The sequence below is a fragment of the Scyliorhinus torazame genome, chromosome 2, assembly GCF_047496885.1.
Source record: "Scyliorhinus torazame isolate Kashiwa2021f chromosome 2, sScyTor2.1, whole genome shotgun sequence".
Lineage (NCBI taxonomy): Eukaryota > Metazoa > Chordata > Chondrichthyes > Carcharhiniformes > Scyliorhinidae > Scyliorhinus > Scyliorhinus torazame.
Window position 1 is genome coordinate 398,275,993 of NC_092708.1, and position 15,673 is coordinate 398,291,665.

The window sequence follows — 15,673 nt, forward strand, 5'->3', positions numbered from 1 at the left end:
GTGGAACTCTTCGCCGTGCCAGTCTGTTGCGCCGTAGCAGGGAGCCATCAGCCATGCGGACAAGGAACGATCTTGGGGCCACTTGTTTGATCACAACAGCTGTGGCTGACCAGCCGCCCTCAGGCAACTGGACACGAACATGATCAGTTGGGGCCAGCTCGGGTGGATCCGTGGCATGAGCATCGTATGTGGCCTTCTGTTGGGCCCGTGATTGCTGCATTTTCTGGAAGACCATGAGGGGGTCAAGGTCTGGAACATGAATGGCTGAAACTGTGGTCCTCAGAGTGCGATTCATGAGCATCTGGGCTGGAGACAATCCAGTGGACAGTGGGGTTGCCCTGTATGCCAGCATCGCCAGGTTGAAGTCAGAGCCTGAGTCTGCAGCTATGCACAGCAACCGCTTTACAATATGGACCTCTTTCTCGGCCTTCCCACTTGACTGCGGGTAGTGGGGACTGGAGGTTACGTGACGGGAGTTGTAGGACTGTGCAAAATCAGACCATTCCTGGCTGTAAAAGCAAGGACCGTTGTCGCTCATTACCGTGAGCAGAATCCCATGCCTGGCGAACGTTTCTTTGCAGCTTTGATCACCGCCTTCGACGTGAGGTCAGACAGTTTCACCACTCTGGGTAACTGGCGAAGTAGTCGACCAGGAGTACGTAGTCACGCCCCTTGGTGTGGAAAAGGTCTACACCTACTTTGGACCACGGAGAGGTCACGATCTCGTGCTGTTGCAGCGTTTCTTTGGGTTGAGCTGGTTGAAACGTCTGACAGGTGGGGCAGTTGAGGACTGTGTCGGCAATGTCCTGGCTGATGCCCGGCCAATAGACCGCCTCCCGAGCTCTGCGTTGGCATTTCTCGACCCCAAGGTGACCCTCATGGAGTTGGCCCAGCATCATAGCCCGCATGCTCTGAGGAATTACGATCCTGTCGCGTTTCAGAAGGGTTCCCTCCATCACCGTCAGGTCGTCTTTTACGTTATAGAACTGGGGACATTGTCCCTTCTGCCAGCCATTGCTGAGATGCTGCAGCAGAGGATCCTTGGCCGTCTCCTCACGAATTTGGACCACCCGTTCGTCAGAGGCCGGAAGGTTCGAGGCACACAACCGCACTTGCGCTTCTATGTGGCAGATGAAGTCACTTTGTTCACACGGTGTGGTAATGGACCTGGATCGGGAATCTGCAACGATCAGCTCTTTGCCTGGCGTGTAGACCAGTTCGAAATCGTAGCGGCGTAGTTTGAGAAGAATTCGCTGTAACCGAGGTGTCATGTCATTTAAATCCTTCTGGATTATATGGACTAGAGGCCTGTGGTCCATTTCAACCGTGAATTTTGGCAGGCCGTAAACGTACTCATGAAACTTGACTATCCCGGTCAGGAGGCCCAGACAATCCTTCTCAATCTGAGCGTACCGTTGCTCAGTGGGCATCATGGCCCTGGAGGCATACGCCACTGGAGCCCAGGACGAGGAGTCATCTCGCTGGAGGAGCACCGCCCCAATGCCGTCCTGGCTTGCACCAGTCGATATCTTGGTTTCCTTGGTTGGGTCGAAGAACGCTCGAACCAGGGCTGTGGCGAGCTTTGGCTTCAGCTCACGCCATTCCTCTTCATGCGTGGGCAGCCACTGGAATTCCGTCGACTTCTTGATGAGATGGCGGAGGGCCGTGGTGTGGGATGCCATATTGGGAATGAATTTCCCGAGGAAGTTGACCATCCCGAGGAAGCGGAGGACCGTCTTCTTGTCCTCCGGGGTCTTCATGGCGTTGATCGCCGAGACCTTGTCGGCGTCTGGCCGCACGCCCTGCTGCGAAATGTGGTCACCCCGGAACTGAATATCCGACTGACCAAATGAGCACTTGGCCCTGTTGAGCTGGAGACCATGTTCATGAATTCTCTGGAATACCTTCTTGAGGCGAGCGATGTGTTCCTGGGGCGTTGTGGACCAAATAATTATGTCGTCAACGTACACTCGTACCCCCTCATTGCCCTCCATCATCTGTTCCATGATGTGGTGAAATATTTCGGAGGCAGATATGATACCAAAGGGCATCCGGTTGTAGCAGGAGCGACCAAACAGGGTGTTGAACGTGCACAGCTTGCGACTGGACGTGTCCAGCTGTATTTGCCAAAAACCCTTGGAGGCGTCCAGTTTAGTAAAGAATTTGGCATGAGCCATCTCACTGGTCAACTCTTCACGTTTTGGTATCGGGTAATGCTCCCGCGTGATGTTGCGGTTTAGATCCTTCGGGTCAATGCAAATGCGAAGCTCCCCTGACGGCTTCTTAACGCAGACCATGGAGCTGACCCAGTCTGTGGGCTCTGTGACCTTCGATATGATGCCCTGGTCTGGGGGTCCTGTAATTGCTTCTTCAGACGATCCTTGAGGGGCGCCAGCACCCGGTGTGGTGCATGGATTACAGGGGTGGCGTTCGGCTTGAGCAAGATTTTATATCGGTATGGGAGCGCGCCCATTCCATCGAATACGCTGTGGTACTGCGTGATAATGTCATCTATGTCGGCTTGCAAGTTTCCATCAGGCGAGGCCGTCGCCGGTGATGATGACATGGTGTGGATTCACTGAACCAGCTTCAGGAGCTTGCAGGCTCGAGCACCGAGCAGGGACGCTCTGTCAGGCCCGACGATTTCAAACCGCAGGGTTGCCTTGATCGCCGTGTTGGATACCCCGAGTTGGCATGAGCCACTGGCAGCTATGGCATTGCCATTGTAGTCAAGGAGCTGGCAGGCCGGTGGAAGAATGCTTGGTCTGGCGCGGATGGTGTCGAGGCCGGATTTTGAGATGAGGTTCGCTGATGCGCCGATGTCCAGTTTAAACCGGTTGTGAGCCTTGTTAACTGTGAGGACCGCACACCACTCGTCGCCGGGTTCCACACTGAGGATCGAGAGGCGTTCCGTAGGTGTGGTGGAAGGCAGCGCATGTGTAGTTATGATGCCCACCCGGTATGGGGACTTGGGGCACTCAGCATCAGGGTCTGTTGGGCTGTCGGGATCGGAATCTGGCATACCTTACTGTATTGAGCAGACACTTCTGTGCCGCAGCTGGGATCGCTGCTGCTGAGCGGTGAAGCAGATCTGCAAAGGGCTGCGTAGTGGCCAAGCTTGTCACACTGTAGACACCGGCGTCCTTTTGCCGGACATTGTCGCTTTAAATGGGCGGAGCCACAATTCGGACACACATGACTCCGACGTCAGCGCGTTCCGTGCGCCATCGCGCATGCGCAGTGCGGTCGGTCGACGTACGCACCTGTGCAGTCGGGTTGTCGGGCTCGCCGTCCACTCGGTCGTGGCGCGCATGCGCAGGGACCCGGGAAAAGCGCACTCTCCTCGATGCTCAGGCCCTGCATTTGTCCAATGGCCTGCACCCTTTCTGCCTCGTGGGAGGCCAGCTTCGCAGTTTCTGCCGCCCTGATGTGGGAGTAACGATTCTTAGCATGCCCATGGACAACGCACATCTCGATAGCGACAGAGAGGGTCAACTGTTTGACTTTCAGGAGCTGCTGCCGAAGGGAGTCGGAGTGGACCCGAAAACGATCTGATCCCAGATCATGGAATCAGCCGTCGAGTCAGAGTTACATGACTGCGCGAGGATGCGGAGATGGGTCACGAAGGACTGAAAAGGTTTATCCTTACCCTGAAGCCTCTGCTGGAAAACGTACCGTTCAAAGCTCTCGTTCACCTCAATGTCGCAGTGGCTGTCAAACTTCAGCAGGACTGTTCTAAATTTTGTTTTGTCTTTGCCGTCAGTGAACGTAAGGGAGTTGTAGATGTGGATGGCGTGGTCCCCCGCGGTGGAGAGAAATAGCGCGATCTTCCTGGCATCCGATGCTGCCTCGAGGTCAGAGGCCTCGATCTACAAGAGGAACTTTTGCTTGAAGATTTTCCAATTGGCGCCGAGGTTGCCGGAGATGCGGAGTTGCGGAGGAGGCTGGACGTTTTCCATTTCACCGGATGGCTGCTTGCTGGTCAGCGCTGATTCACTCGAGGTAGGTCCGTCAAAGATCAGTATCACTCTGGTACCATGATGTGTTAGGCAGGTAGGTTCGATGTGGACTGCACTCGATGCAGGGAAGCTAGAAACAGACGTCTAACACTGGAGAAGATCCAACACTGTTTTATTCAATGATAGAACTGATATACATATTCAGCTGTGGGTCGACACTATACTGAACTGACTGGAGACCTTGTACTAGCCTGACCAGACTTACTAGCTACCGCATGGTGTTTGCACTGTGCTAGCTCGTGGACTCTGACTGTCTCAGTGGCTGGGTCCCGAGAGAGCGGGAAACCTAGTGCCCTCTGGCTTTATAGTGGTGGTGTCCTGTCTGGTGATTGGCTGCACTGTGTTGTGTGCTTACTGGTCATCCTGTGTGTCAATCTCTGCCTGTCTGCATCTCATTATACACGAGTGGATATTATGACCAGAGAGAGAGAGAGTGAGAGGCAGAGACAGAGAGTGAGAGGCAGAGAGAGTGAGAGTGAGAGGCAGAGACAGAGAGTGAGAGGCAGAGAGAGAGAGAGTGAGAGGCAGAGAGAGAGAGAGAGTGAGTGGCAGAGAGAGAGAGAGAGTGAGAGGCAGAGAGAGAGAGAGTGAGTGGCAGAGAGAGAGAGAGTGAGTGGCAGAGAGAGAGAGAGGCAGAGAGAGAGTGAGAGAGAGAGGCAGAGAGAGAGAGTGAGAGGCAGAGAGAGAGAGAGAGAGTAAGAGGCAGAGAGAGAGAGAGAGGCAGAGAGAGAGAGAGTGAGAGGCAGAGAGAGAGAGAGTGAGAGGCAGAGAGAGAGTGAGAGGCAGAGAGAGAGAGAGAGTGAGTGGCAGAGAGAGAGAGAGAGTGAGTGGCAGAGAGAGAGAGAGGCAGAGAGAGAGAGAGGCAGAGAGAGAGAGAGGCAGAGAGAGAGAGAGAGAGAGTGAGTGGCAGAGAGAGAGAGTGAGAGGCAGAGAGAGAGAGAGAGAGAAAGAGTAAGAGGCAGAGAGAGAGCGAGAGGCAGAGAGAGAGAGAGAGAAAGAGTAATAGGCAGAGAGAGAGAGAGTGAGAGTGGCAGAGAGAGAGAGAGGCAGAGAGAGAGTGAGAGAAAAAGAGTAAGAGGCAGAGAGAGAGTGAGAGAGAGAGGCAGAGAGAGAGAGAGTGAGTGGCAGAGAGAGAGAGAGAGAAAGAGTAAGAGGCAGAGAGAGAGAGAGTGAGAGGCAGAGAGAGAGAGTGAGAGGCAGAGAGAGAGAGAGAGAGAAAGAGTAAGAGGCAGAGAGAGAGAGAGTGAGAGGCAGAGAGAGAGAGAGTGAGTGGCAGAGAGAGAGAGAGAGAGAAAGAGTAAGAGGCAGAGAGAGAGAGAGAGTGAGAGGCAGAGAGAGAGAGAGTGAGAGGCAGAGAGAGTGAGAGTGAGAGGCAGAGAGAATGAGAGGCAGAGAGAGAGAGAGAGTGAGAGGCAGAGAGAGAGAGTGAGAGGCAGAGAGAGAGAGAGAGAGTGAGAGGCAGAGAGAGAGAGAGAGTGAGAGGCAGAGAGAGAGAGAGAGAGAGTGTGAGAGGCAGAGAGAGTGAGAGGCAGAGAGAGAGAGAGAGAGAGAGTGAGAGGCAGAGAGAGAGTGAGAGGCAGAGAGAGAGAGAGAGAGTGAGAGGCAGAGAGAGAGTGAGAGGCAGAGAGAGAGTGAGAGGCAGAGAGAGAGAGAGAGAGAGGCAGAGAGAGAGTGAGAGGCAGAGAGAGAGAGAGAGAGTGAGTGGCAGAGAGAGAGAGGCAGAGAGAGAGAGTTAGAGGCAGAGAGAGGCAGAGAGAGAGAGTGAGAGGTAGAGAGAGAGAGAGGCAGAGAGAGAGAGAGAGAGGCAGAGAGAGAGAGAGTGAGAGGCAGAGAGAGAGAGAGTGAGAGGCAGAGAGAGAGTGAGAGGCAGAGAGAGAGAGTGAGAGTGAGAGGCAGAGAGAGGCAGAGAGAGAGAGAGAAAGTGAGAGGCAGAGAGAGAGAGAGTGAGAGGCAGAGAGAGAGAGAGTAAGAGGCAGAGAGAGAGAGTGAGAGGCAGAGAGAGAGAGAGAGAGAGAGAGAGTGAGGGGCAGAGAGAGAGTGAGAGTGAGAGGCAGAGAGAGAGAGTGAGAGGCAGAGAGAGAGAGTGAGAGGCAGAGAGAGAGAGAGTGAGAGGCAGAGAGAGAGAGAGTGAGAGGCAGAGAGAGAGAGTGAGAGGCAGAGAGAGAGAGTGAGAGGCAGAGAGAGAGAGAGTGAGAGGCAGAGAGAGAGAGTGAGAGGCAGAGAGAGAGAGTGAGAGGCAGAGAGAGAGAGTGAGAGGCAGAGAGAGAGAGAGAGAGGCAGAGAGAGAGAGAGAGAGAGAGGCAGAGAGAGAGAGAGTGAGAGGCAGAGAGAGAGAGAGAGAGAGAGAGAGGCAGAGAGAGAGAGTGAGAGGCAGAGAGAGAGAGAGGCAGAGAGAGTGAGAGTGAGAGGCAGAGAGAGAGAGAGAGAGGCAGAGAGAGAGAGAGAGAGGTGAGAGGCAGAGAGAGTGAGAGGCAGAGAGAGAGAGAAACAGAGCGGGCAGGATTCTCCCATCCCGCGGCAGAGTGTCCACGCCCGTTGTAAACCCCGCCGCGACCCGACCCTTGCAGGCAGAGTTCCCGCCGGCTGCGAGCAGGTGTGGACGGCGCCAGCGGCACTCTGCGTTTAATCGGCGGACCGGATGGTGTCGAGCTTACTGAGTGTTGTTGGAGCTGCGCTCATCCAGGCAGGTGGAGAGTATTCCATTACACTCCTGACATGTGCCTTGTGGATGGTGGACAGGCTTTGGGGGGTCAGGAGCTGAGTTACTCACTACAGGATTCCTAACCTCTGACCTGCCCTGGTAGCCACAGTATTAATGTGGCTGGGTCCAGTTCAGTTTCTGATCAATGGTAACCCCCAGGATGTTGATTGTGGGTTTTCAGTGATGGTAATGCCATTGAATGTCAAGGGGCGATGGGTAGATCCTCTCTTGTAGGAGATGGCCATTGCCGGGCACTTGTGTGGCATGAACGTAACTTTTTTAAAAATTTAGAGTTCCCAATTCATTTTTTCCAATTAAGGGGCAATTTTAACGTGGCCAATCCACCTACCTGCACATCTTTGGGTTGTGGGGGTGAAACCCACGCAGACACGGGGAGAATGTGCAAACTCCGCACGGACAGTGACCCAGAGCCGGGATCGAACCTGGGACCTCAGCACCGTGAGGCAGCAGTGCTAATCACTGCGCCACCGTGCTGCCCTAATATTTCCAAATGTGTCTCAGTCTCCATCACTATTTGATAATGTCCGTGTTAAAGGTGCGACATAAATGCGAGGTGCGGGCAGCACGGTGGCGCAGTGGTTAGCACTGCTGCCTCACGGCGCCGGGGACCCTGGTTCGATCCCGGCTCTGGGTCACTGTCCGTGTGGAGTTTGCACATTCTCCCCGTGTCTACGTGGGTCTCACCCCCACAACCCAAAGATGTGCAGGTAGGTGGATTGGCCACGCTAAATTGCCCCTTAATTGGAAAAAATAATTGGGTACTCTAAATTTATTTTTTAAAATAAAATAAATGCGAGGCTCCAGATCAAATGTCACATGATCAATCCTCCAGGAATCTACCCAATGAGAGTTGGTAACCATGGGCTACCGACTGCTTTTCTGAATAGACTATGACTGCAGCCCTGGTTGAACCTGTACTTGTTTAAATATTAACTTGTGTCATTCAATGCGTGTCGAAGAACAAACACTTTAAGGAGCACACCGGGAGTCTAATCATGGCAGGCAGCAGATCCTCTATACACAGACTGTCACACACTGACTGAGGAGCGAGGTCGACCTATTGAGCCCTCCTCGAGTGAGCGGTCATCCTGGTCTCTACTGGACCAGAGGAGAGAGCTGACGGCACCTCACCGCATCGTTCAAACAGCGAGGGGGAAGGGGAGGCACCAAACTTTGATCACAAATGAGGAAAGAATTTATACTGACGTCAGGAAGGTCGGCTGGGTACTGACCTTTCACCCTCGCCTCTCACCTGATAGCGATGGAGCACCAAGTCCAAGATCCCGGAGATTTTAGGTGGGAGGAGGCATGCTGAACTTTGACCCTTGTCCCTCACCTGACTCCAATCGTTGCCAATCCATGGGAAAACCGGGAGTCAGGGATGGGTGGGTGGTGAATGGGGTGAGAAGAGGTAGGAGGGATGGCGAGGAGGGAAGGGGTGGAGGTATGAGGAGGGGGGATGAGTCGGTGAGGGAGGGTGGGAGAAAGGGTAGGGGGCTGCAGGGGTGGTGGGTGGAACGCTGGGCGATAGGTTCGGGGACCCGAGTGGAGGGTGGGGGCTGGGAGAGGCACGGGGGGGGGGGGGGGGGGTAACTGCAACAAGCCATCGCCAACGGACTCTCACCTGGGATTGTATCAGATGCTCCTCCATATCCTGCTGCATCTTCCTGTCCCAAACACTCACTCCCAGCGACTTCTGGGCTGCATCCAGCCAGCGCTCCAGTGTTGCTGCTCGATCTCGGCAGGCATCGAGGTCCTCGAACGACTGTGGTGATGGAGGGAGGGAGGGAGGGGCGAGAGAGAGAGAACAGAAGGTGAACAAGATGTAGAGGAAGGAGAGCGAGGGGAGAGTGTGGGAGTCACCACTGTTGTATTGTATATATGGGCATTACGGTAAGGCCCCTGTACTACAGGTACGGGGATAGAGCCCTGCCTGCTGGCTCCGCCCAGTAGGCGGAGTATAAATGTGTGTGCTCACCGAGCTGCAGCCATTTCGGCTGCTGCTGTAGGAGGCCACACATCTCTGTGTAATAAAGCCTCGATTACTCTACTCTCGTCTCGTCGTAATTGAGAGTGCATCAGAGAGGATGTGGGCAAGGGTAAGAGGGAGAGTGCGAAAGGAAAGACGATGAAGGGCAGCGATGGGGTCAGGCACGGGGAGAGGAGAGAAGAGAAGGAGAATGGGACAGTGGGTAGCAGAGGATGGGTGGAGGGATGGGATGGGAGGAGAATCATGATTGGGAGCAAGGGAGAGGGAGGAGCGAGGGAGTGAAACAGGAGGAGTAATGAAAGGCATGGCGGGGAGAGAGATGGAGGGATTGAGATGAGGGAAGGATGGGAAGAAATAATGTGAATGAAGAAAACTCAACCCCACACTTTGCTTAAACTGAACCTTCAGAGAGTTTACCTGGTCGAGGTAATGCCAGGTGGTCACTGAGGGTTGAGTCTGGAGAAACAGTCCAATGAGCTCAGAGTGCCGGTGTGACAGGATGTGAGGCAGAAGTAAATGATAACGAGTCATGAGGTGGTTCTGAGGCAGAATCATATTGGCCTGGAAGCCGGTAGTTTGGTGTTTATCAGAGAATTTAATCTGCTCCCTGGCGTCAGCACCTGTTAAACAAGTCTGACAACTCCAGAGTTAACCCTGATCCTGTTCGAATGTCCGAACATATTAAACACCACGCTCCAGAGAAAAACAAACTCTGTACAGCAACACGGCATCCCGAAGAGCTCATTTTACACTCAACAAAGTCGTTCGTAAAGTGGTCACTGGTGTGATGTAGGAAACGCTAATTGATAATACAACAGTAATCATAACACAGTTTATTAACTTGGATTAAAGATGCGGAGTACTCCACTCACTCCCAGGTAAAGTCTCCACCTCTGGGCTATGCAGGGCAGGAAACTCCCAGGCTCCATTTGTGGCCTGTGCTAATTTCTTACCCAGTTTGCCAGCAGTTGAGAAATATCAGTGCCTCATAGAGAGGGTGCAGAAAGTCAGCCTGGCCTGCCGCTCGCAGGTACTGCTGATGGCGGGGTGAGGGTGTACGTAGTCTGATTGTTTGTACCCTGTCCCTTAGGGATGTCTTCTATCCCTTACAGGGTTTCCTGTGGGAGATTGATGCTGACAGACTCCAGGGTGAGATTTGAATGCAAGTGAGTGAATGAGCCAACAGCGAGATGATAATGTTGTGACTCAATAAGGAAAGTTGTAAAACCTTTGGTTAGTTTAAACCCCCTACTCCACTATTAGGGTCTCAAGACATCAGCAGAAACCCAGAGGGGAGGTTGGGTTGAGGGGAAGCTGGGGGGATGGTGGGGGGAGGGGGAGTTAGAGAGGGGGGGGTGGGGGCTGGAGGGGAGGGGAGGTTGGGGGTTGGAGGGGATGGTGGGGGGGATGGGAGGGGGAGTTAGAGAGGGGAGTGGGGGCTGGAGGGGAGGGGGAGAGGAGGGGAGGTTGGGGGGTTACAGGGGATGGTGGGGGAGAGGAGGGGGGTTGGAGGGAGGGTGGGGTTTGGAGGGGAGGGGAGATTGAAGGGAAGGTTGGAGGGGATGGTTTGTGATGAGGGTTTGTGGTGGGGAATGGGAGCTGAGTGTTAGTTTGGGAATGGGAGTTTTGGGAATGGGGTGGGGATTGGGAGCTGAGTGTTAGTTTGGGAATGGGAGTTTTGGGAATGGGGTGGGGATTGGGAGCTGAGTGTTAGTTTGGGAATGGGAGTTTTGGGAATGGGATGGGGATTGGGAGCTGAGTGTTAGTTTTCCTTCCTGGCTTATCTTTGAATCGTGGACAGTTTAGCGGTGGAGAACATTTCCTTTTTTAAATAAATTTAGAGTTCCCAATCGATTTTTTCCAATTAAGAGCAATTTAGCGCGGCCAATCCACCTACCCTGCACATCTTTGGGTTGTGGGAGCGAAACCCACACAGACACGGGGAGAATGTGCAAACTCCACACGGACAGTAACCCAGAGCCAGGATCGAACCTGGGACCTCGGCACCGTGAGGCAGCAGTGCTGACCACTGCTCCATCGCGCTGCCCTGCGATGGAGAACATTTCCTAATAAATTCTTTTAATTAAATGTTTTAAATTTGTTTTAACTCAACAATAACAGTTTACATTTATCGAGTGATTTTTAAAAATTACTTCATAGGTGGATTAGCAAGTATAAATTGGCACACAGCTGAACACGGAGATATTATTGGAACTTGGTTTGAGTAGGGTCCTGCAGAAGTTGGAGGTAGTGAGGGTTAAGGAGGGAATTCCGAGCTGAGGGCACCAAAACCAATGGTCCACTGGTTAAAATCAGAATTAGCCACCAAACTGCCTCAGGCAGCTGAATGCTGGGCCACAATGGGGAGCAACTCAGATCAGGAACACTGCAGAGGCCGGAATCAGGGAAGCATAGAGATCTCGGAGGGAGGGAGGCTGAGGGAGATTACAGAGATAGGGAGGGAGGGTGAGGGGGGATTACAGAGATAGGGAGGGGGTGAGGCTGAGGGAGATTACAGAGATAGGGAGGGGGTGAGGCTGAGGGAGATTACAGAGATAGGGAGGGGGTGAGGCTGAGGGGGTTACAGGGATAGGGAGGGGGTGAGGGGAGATTACAGAGATAGGGAGGGTGAGAATGAGGGAGATTACAGAGATAGGGAGGGGGTGAGGCTGGGGGGGTTACAGGGATAGGGAGGGGGTGAGGCTGGGGAGGGGGGTTACAGGGATAGGGAGGGGGTGAGGCTGGGGGGGGGTTACAGGGATAGGGAGGGGGTGAGGCTGGGGGGGTGGTTACAGGGATAGGGAGGGGGTGAGGCTGGGGGGGGGTTACAGGGATAGGGAGGGGGTGAGGCTGAGGGGGGGTTACAGGGATAGGGAGGGGGTGAGGCTGAGGGAGATTACAGAGATAGGGAGGGGGTGAGGGGAGATTACAGAGATAGGGAGGGGGTGAGGCTGAGGGAGATTACAGAGATAGGGAGGGGGTGAGGCTGAGGGAGATTACAGAGATAGGGAGGGGGTGAGGCTGAGGGAGATTACAGAGATAGGGAGGGGGTGAGGCTGAGGGAGATTACAGAGATAAGGAGGGGGTGAGGCTGAGGGAGATTACAGGGATAGAGAGGGAGTGAGGCTGGGGGAGATTACAGAGATAGGGAGGGGGTGAGGCTGAGGGAGATTACAGAGATAGGGAGGGGGTGAGGCTGAGGGAGATTACAGAGATAGGGAGGGGGTGAGGCTGAGGGAGATTACAGAGATAGGGAGGGGGTGAGGCTGAGGGAGATTACAGAGATAAGGAGGGGGTGAGGCTGAGGGAGATTACAGGGATAGAGAGGGAGTGAGGCTGGGGGAGATTACAGAGATAGGGAGGGGGTGAGGCTGAGGGAGATTACAGAGATAGGGAGGGGGTGAGGCTGAGGGAGATTACAGAGATAGGGAGGGAGTGAGGCTGGGGGAGATTACAGAGATAGGGAGGGAGTGAGGCTGAGGGAGATTACAGAGATAGGGAGGGGGTGAGGCTGAGGGAGATTACAGAAATAGGGAGGGGGTGAGGCTGGAGGAGATTATAGAGATAGGGAGGGGGTGAGGGGAGATTACAGAGATAGGGAGGGGGTGAGGGGATATTACAGAGATAGGGAGGGTGAGAATGAGGGAGATTACAGAGATAGGGAGGGGGTGAGGCTGGGGGGGGTTACAGGGATAGGGAGGGGGTGAGGCTGGGGGGGTGGTTACAGGGATAGGGAGGGGGTGAGGCTGGTGGGGGGGGGTTACAGGGATAGGGAGGGGGTGAGGCTGGTGGGGGGGTTACAGGGATAGGGAGGGGGTTACAGGGATAGGGAGGGGGTGAGGCTGGGGGGGGTTACAGGGATAGGGAGGGGGTGAGGCTGGGGGGATTACAGAGATAGGGAGGGGGTGAGGCTGGGGGGGGGGTTACAGGGATACGGAGGGGGTGAGGGGAGGGGGTGAGGTTGGGGGGGTTGGTTACAGGGATAGGGAGGGGGTGAGGCTGGGGGGGGTTACAGGGATACGGAGGGGGTGAGGGGAGGGGGTGAGGCTGGGGGGGGGGGTTACAGGGATACGGAGGGGGTGAGGGGAGGGGGTGAGGCCATGCGGGATTTGAAAACCAGGATGAGAATTGAAAATGTGAAGTTTGCGGCAGTACGGGTCTGTGAGCCCGGGACTGATGGGCGAGTGGCTGTGGATTTATTGGCAGATTCCTGAAAAGAGTGGACTTTCTTACCGATGTCCAGGAGTCTGGTGCCGGCTCTGGGGTAGGCCTTCTCTTCACTGCCTCTGTAATGTTCTCATCTTCCTCATTCTCCTCATCCTCCTCAATCAAGGAAGGCAGTTTACCATCCGGGGTGACCTAGAATAAAAGAACATTTCTGGAGTGTCTTTCACATCTTCGGGACATGCCAGAGCTCTCCCCGTGAATGAAGCCAGTTTGAAATGCAGCCTCTGCTGTGAAGTAGTCAATGTGCTGCACAGTAGGATCCCACAAACTGCAATGAGAACATGCCAGATCATCTGTGGCGTTAGCTGAGGGGTAAATATTGGCCAGAAACCTGGGGAGACCCCCCCCCCGCTCGCCTTCAAAATCATGTCAAAGAAACTTTAAGGCCATTGCGAGGGACTTGGTTTAACACCTGACCTGATAAGACGGCAACTGTGACAGTGTTGCACTCTGAGTGTCAGCCTCGATTCCGTGCTCCAGCCTGAGAGTAGGGTCTGAATCCATGACCCGGAGTCAGTGGTGAGAGTGGTATCGATGACGGAGGAAATAAACAAGGCAAAAGGGATGGAAAAATGCCAGTTAAACCTATCAGGTCCAGTCACAGAATCAACCGTAGGCATCGCCTTCAAAGGCCCCTCTGTCTTTATCAGGAATCCCCTTTCACACGGAGTTCAGTGCAACAGAGAACTGGGCGATCCCAGAGCGTCTGTTATGCTACAAGTCGCTGACTCCTTTCTATTTCCTACTGTGTAACCTTCAGGGCCTAGTTTTCAGCCCAATTGAATTGGCTATTTTAAATTTAAGAATTGGGCAGTCAAATGTCAGGCAGGCCGGAACCTGCCTGGACTTTCCCCGTCAATCACCCGTCGGGTGATCAGGGCACCCCATCGACATGCACGGGTCTATCGTCAGTCGCCCAGACTGAGCCAGACACTTGGACACCCAGAGTTCCTGCCGGGCCCATATATGGCAACAGGGTATGTGCTGACTACAACACTGAGCTTAGGTTTCCTGTCAAACGGTTATCAACCCGACCATTGGGTTCTGAGACCTACCCTCCCAAGGTCTCATTGGCAGAAAGCCAGAGGCAAAAGGGCAGGATGGGAGGGAGGATAGAAATAGGCTCCCCAGGCACATCAGCAGCGAAGACCCCAGGCAATCGATATATCTGACCAGAGGCGGGAGGAAGCAGCGTGTGACACCCACCTTTACAACGATGGACCTGAGAGACACAGAGAATCGGACTCGCAGCTCAGTCATCTTTACTGGTAGTATAACAAATCTTGGGAATCTTTTACTAAATGTTATTGGGTTAATTTAAGGGTAAATATTGTTGTTGTTAAATAAAGTTGGTTCGTTTTTATACTCGAGTCCTTTGTTCTCCTCGCTAACAAAGACATCTGGGTAAAACTCTGATTAAAATGCTGGTGGAGTATCTGGGATTTTACAGATACAGCCCGACCTTTCCGCATCTTCACTCCTGGGTGGGGATTCTGTTGGAATCGGCAGGGTGGGAAACCCCGGCGGGAAGGAGTGGTGTGAACCGCTCAGGCCTCGGGCCGCCAGTGCGGAATCCTCCGCACCTCAGGGGCTGAGCCGGCGCCGGAGAGGTTTGCGCCCGGCCGGCCGGCACGGAAGGGGCTTGGCGGCACGCCAACCGGCGCCAAAGGGCCTCCGCCATCCGGCGCGAGTTGGCGCATGCGCGGGAATGCCAGCGTGTGCTGGCGTCATCCCAGCGCAGGCGCAGGGGGGGTTCATCTCCACATCGGCCATCGCGGAGGACCACAGTGGCCGTCGTGGAAGAAGAGTGCCCCCACGGCACAGGCCTGCCCGCGGATCGGTGGGCCCCGATCGCAGGCCAGGCCCCCGTGGGGGCACCTCCCGGGGTGCCCCCGGCGCCGGAGAATTCGGTGGGATTCACGCCGCCTCCCGGCGATTCTCCGACCCGGCAGGGGGTGGGAGAATCCCGCCCCTTATCTGTATCATGGAGAAATTAGGAGAGAGTGTAAGACTTTAAACCTTGGACTGAACTCTAACTATGACACAAGGCACTTTAGCGCTGAAGGCGTCATCGCGCAGCGACATCGATATGACTCGGTGGAGCGGGCGTGCGACTGAGCTTCAGGAGATGTAAAATGAGCTGTGATTGGCTTTTCAGAGGAAGAGTCTCATTGGCTCGAAACGTGAACTCAGGTTCTCTCTCCACAGACGCTGACGAACACGCTGCGTTTATCCAGCAGTTTCTGGTTTGGTTTCAGGTTTCCAGCAGCTGCAGTATTTAGTTTTTGATGTGATTTGGTTTTGTCCATATGACAGGTCACCGCTTATAGAGAATGGGCAGGACGGTGGAGTTAAGGCCCAGGAGATCAGCCAGGATCGAATGGCGGAGCAGACTCGATGGGCCGAATGGCCTAATTCTGCTCCTGTATCTTATAAACGTATGACTTATACAACACCAGGTAGGCAGGATAACAACTCGGATTATTTAATGTCACCTGGCAATACTACAATGACACTACTCCTCACTCTGTGGGGACACCCTCCCTGACCGGCTTCCAGGTCGGGGTTTATATCGCGAGGTTCCTCACAATTAAGGGGAGGCTCTCTCTCTCTCTCTCTCTCTCTCTCGCTCTCTCTCTCCCCCCCCCACCCCCAATCACCTGCGGAGTTTGTACGCCAAGGTGTAGGAGGGGAACCGTTTACAATATAGAGTTT

At 54.3% G+C, this 15,673-nt stretch overlaps 1 protein-coding gene across 2 annotated transcripts in view; it reads right to left on the bottom strand.

Moving 5' to 3' along the window:
* The window catches only part of LOC140406132 (uncharacterized), a 430,113-nt gene that overhangs the window by 95,111 nt on the left and 319,329 nt on the right, over positions 1-15,673 (bottom strand). For both annotated transcript variants that reach the window (XM_072494284.1, XM_072494278.1), the window contains exons 38-39: positions 12,965-13,090; positions 8,366-8,506 (exon numbers count right to left, since the gene is read on the bottom strand). In XM_072494284.1, the coding sequence (XP_072350385.1) occupies positions 8,366-8,506; positions 12,965-13,090 (267 nt within the window). The remainder of the gene's footprint in view (positions 1-8,365; positions 8,507-12,964; positions 13,091-15,673) is intronic.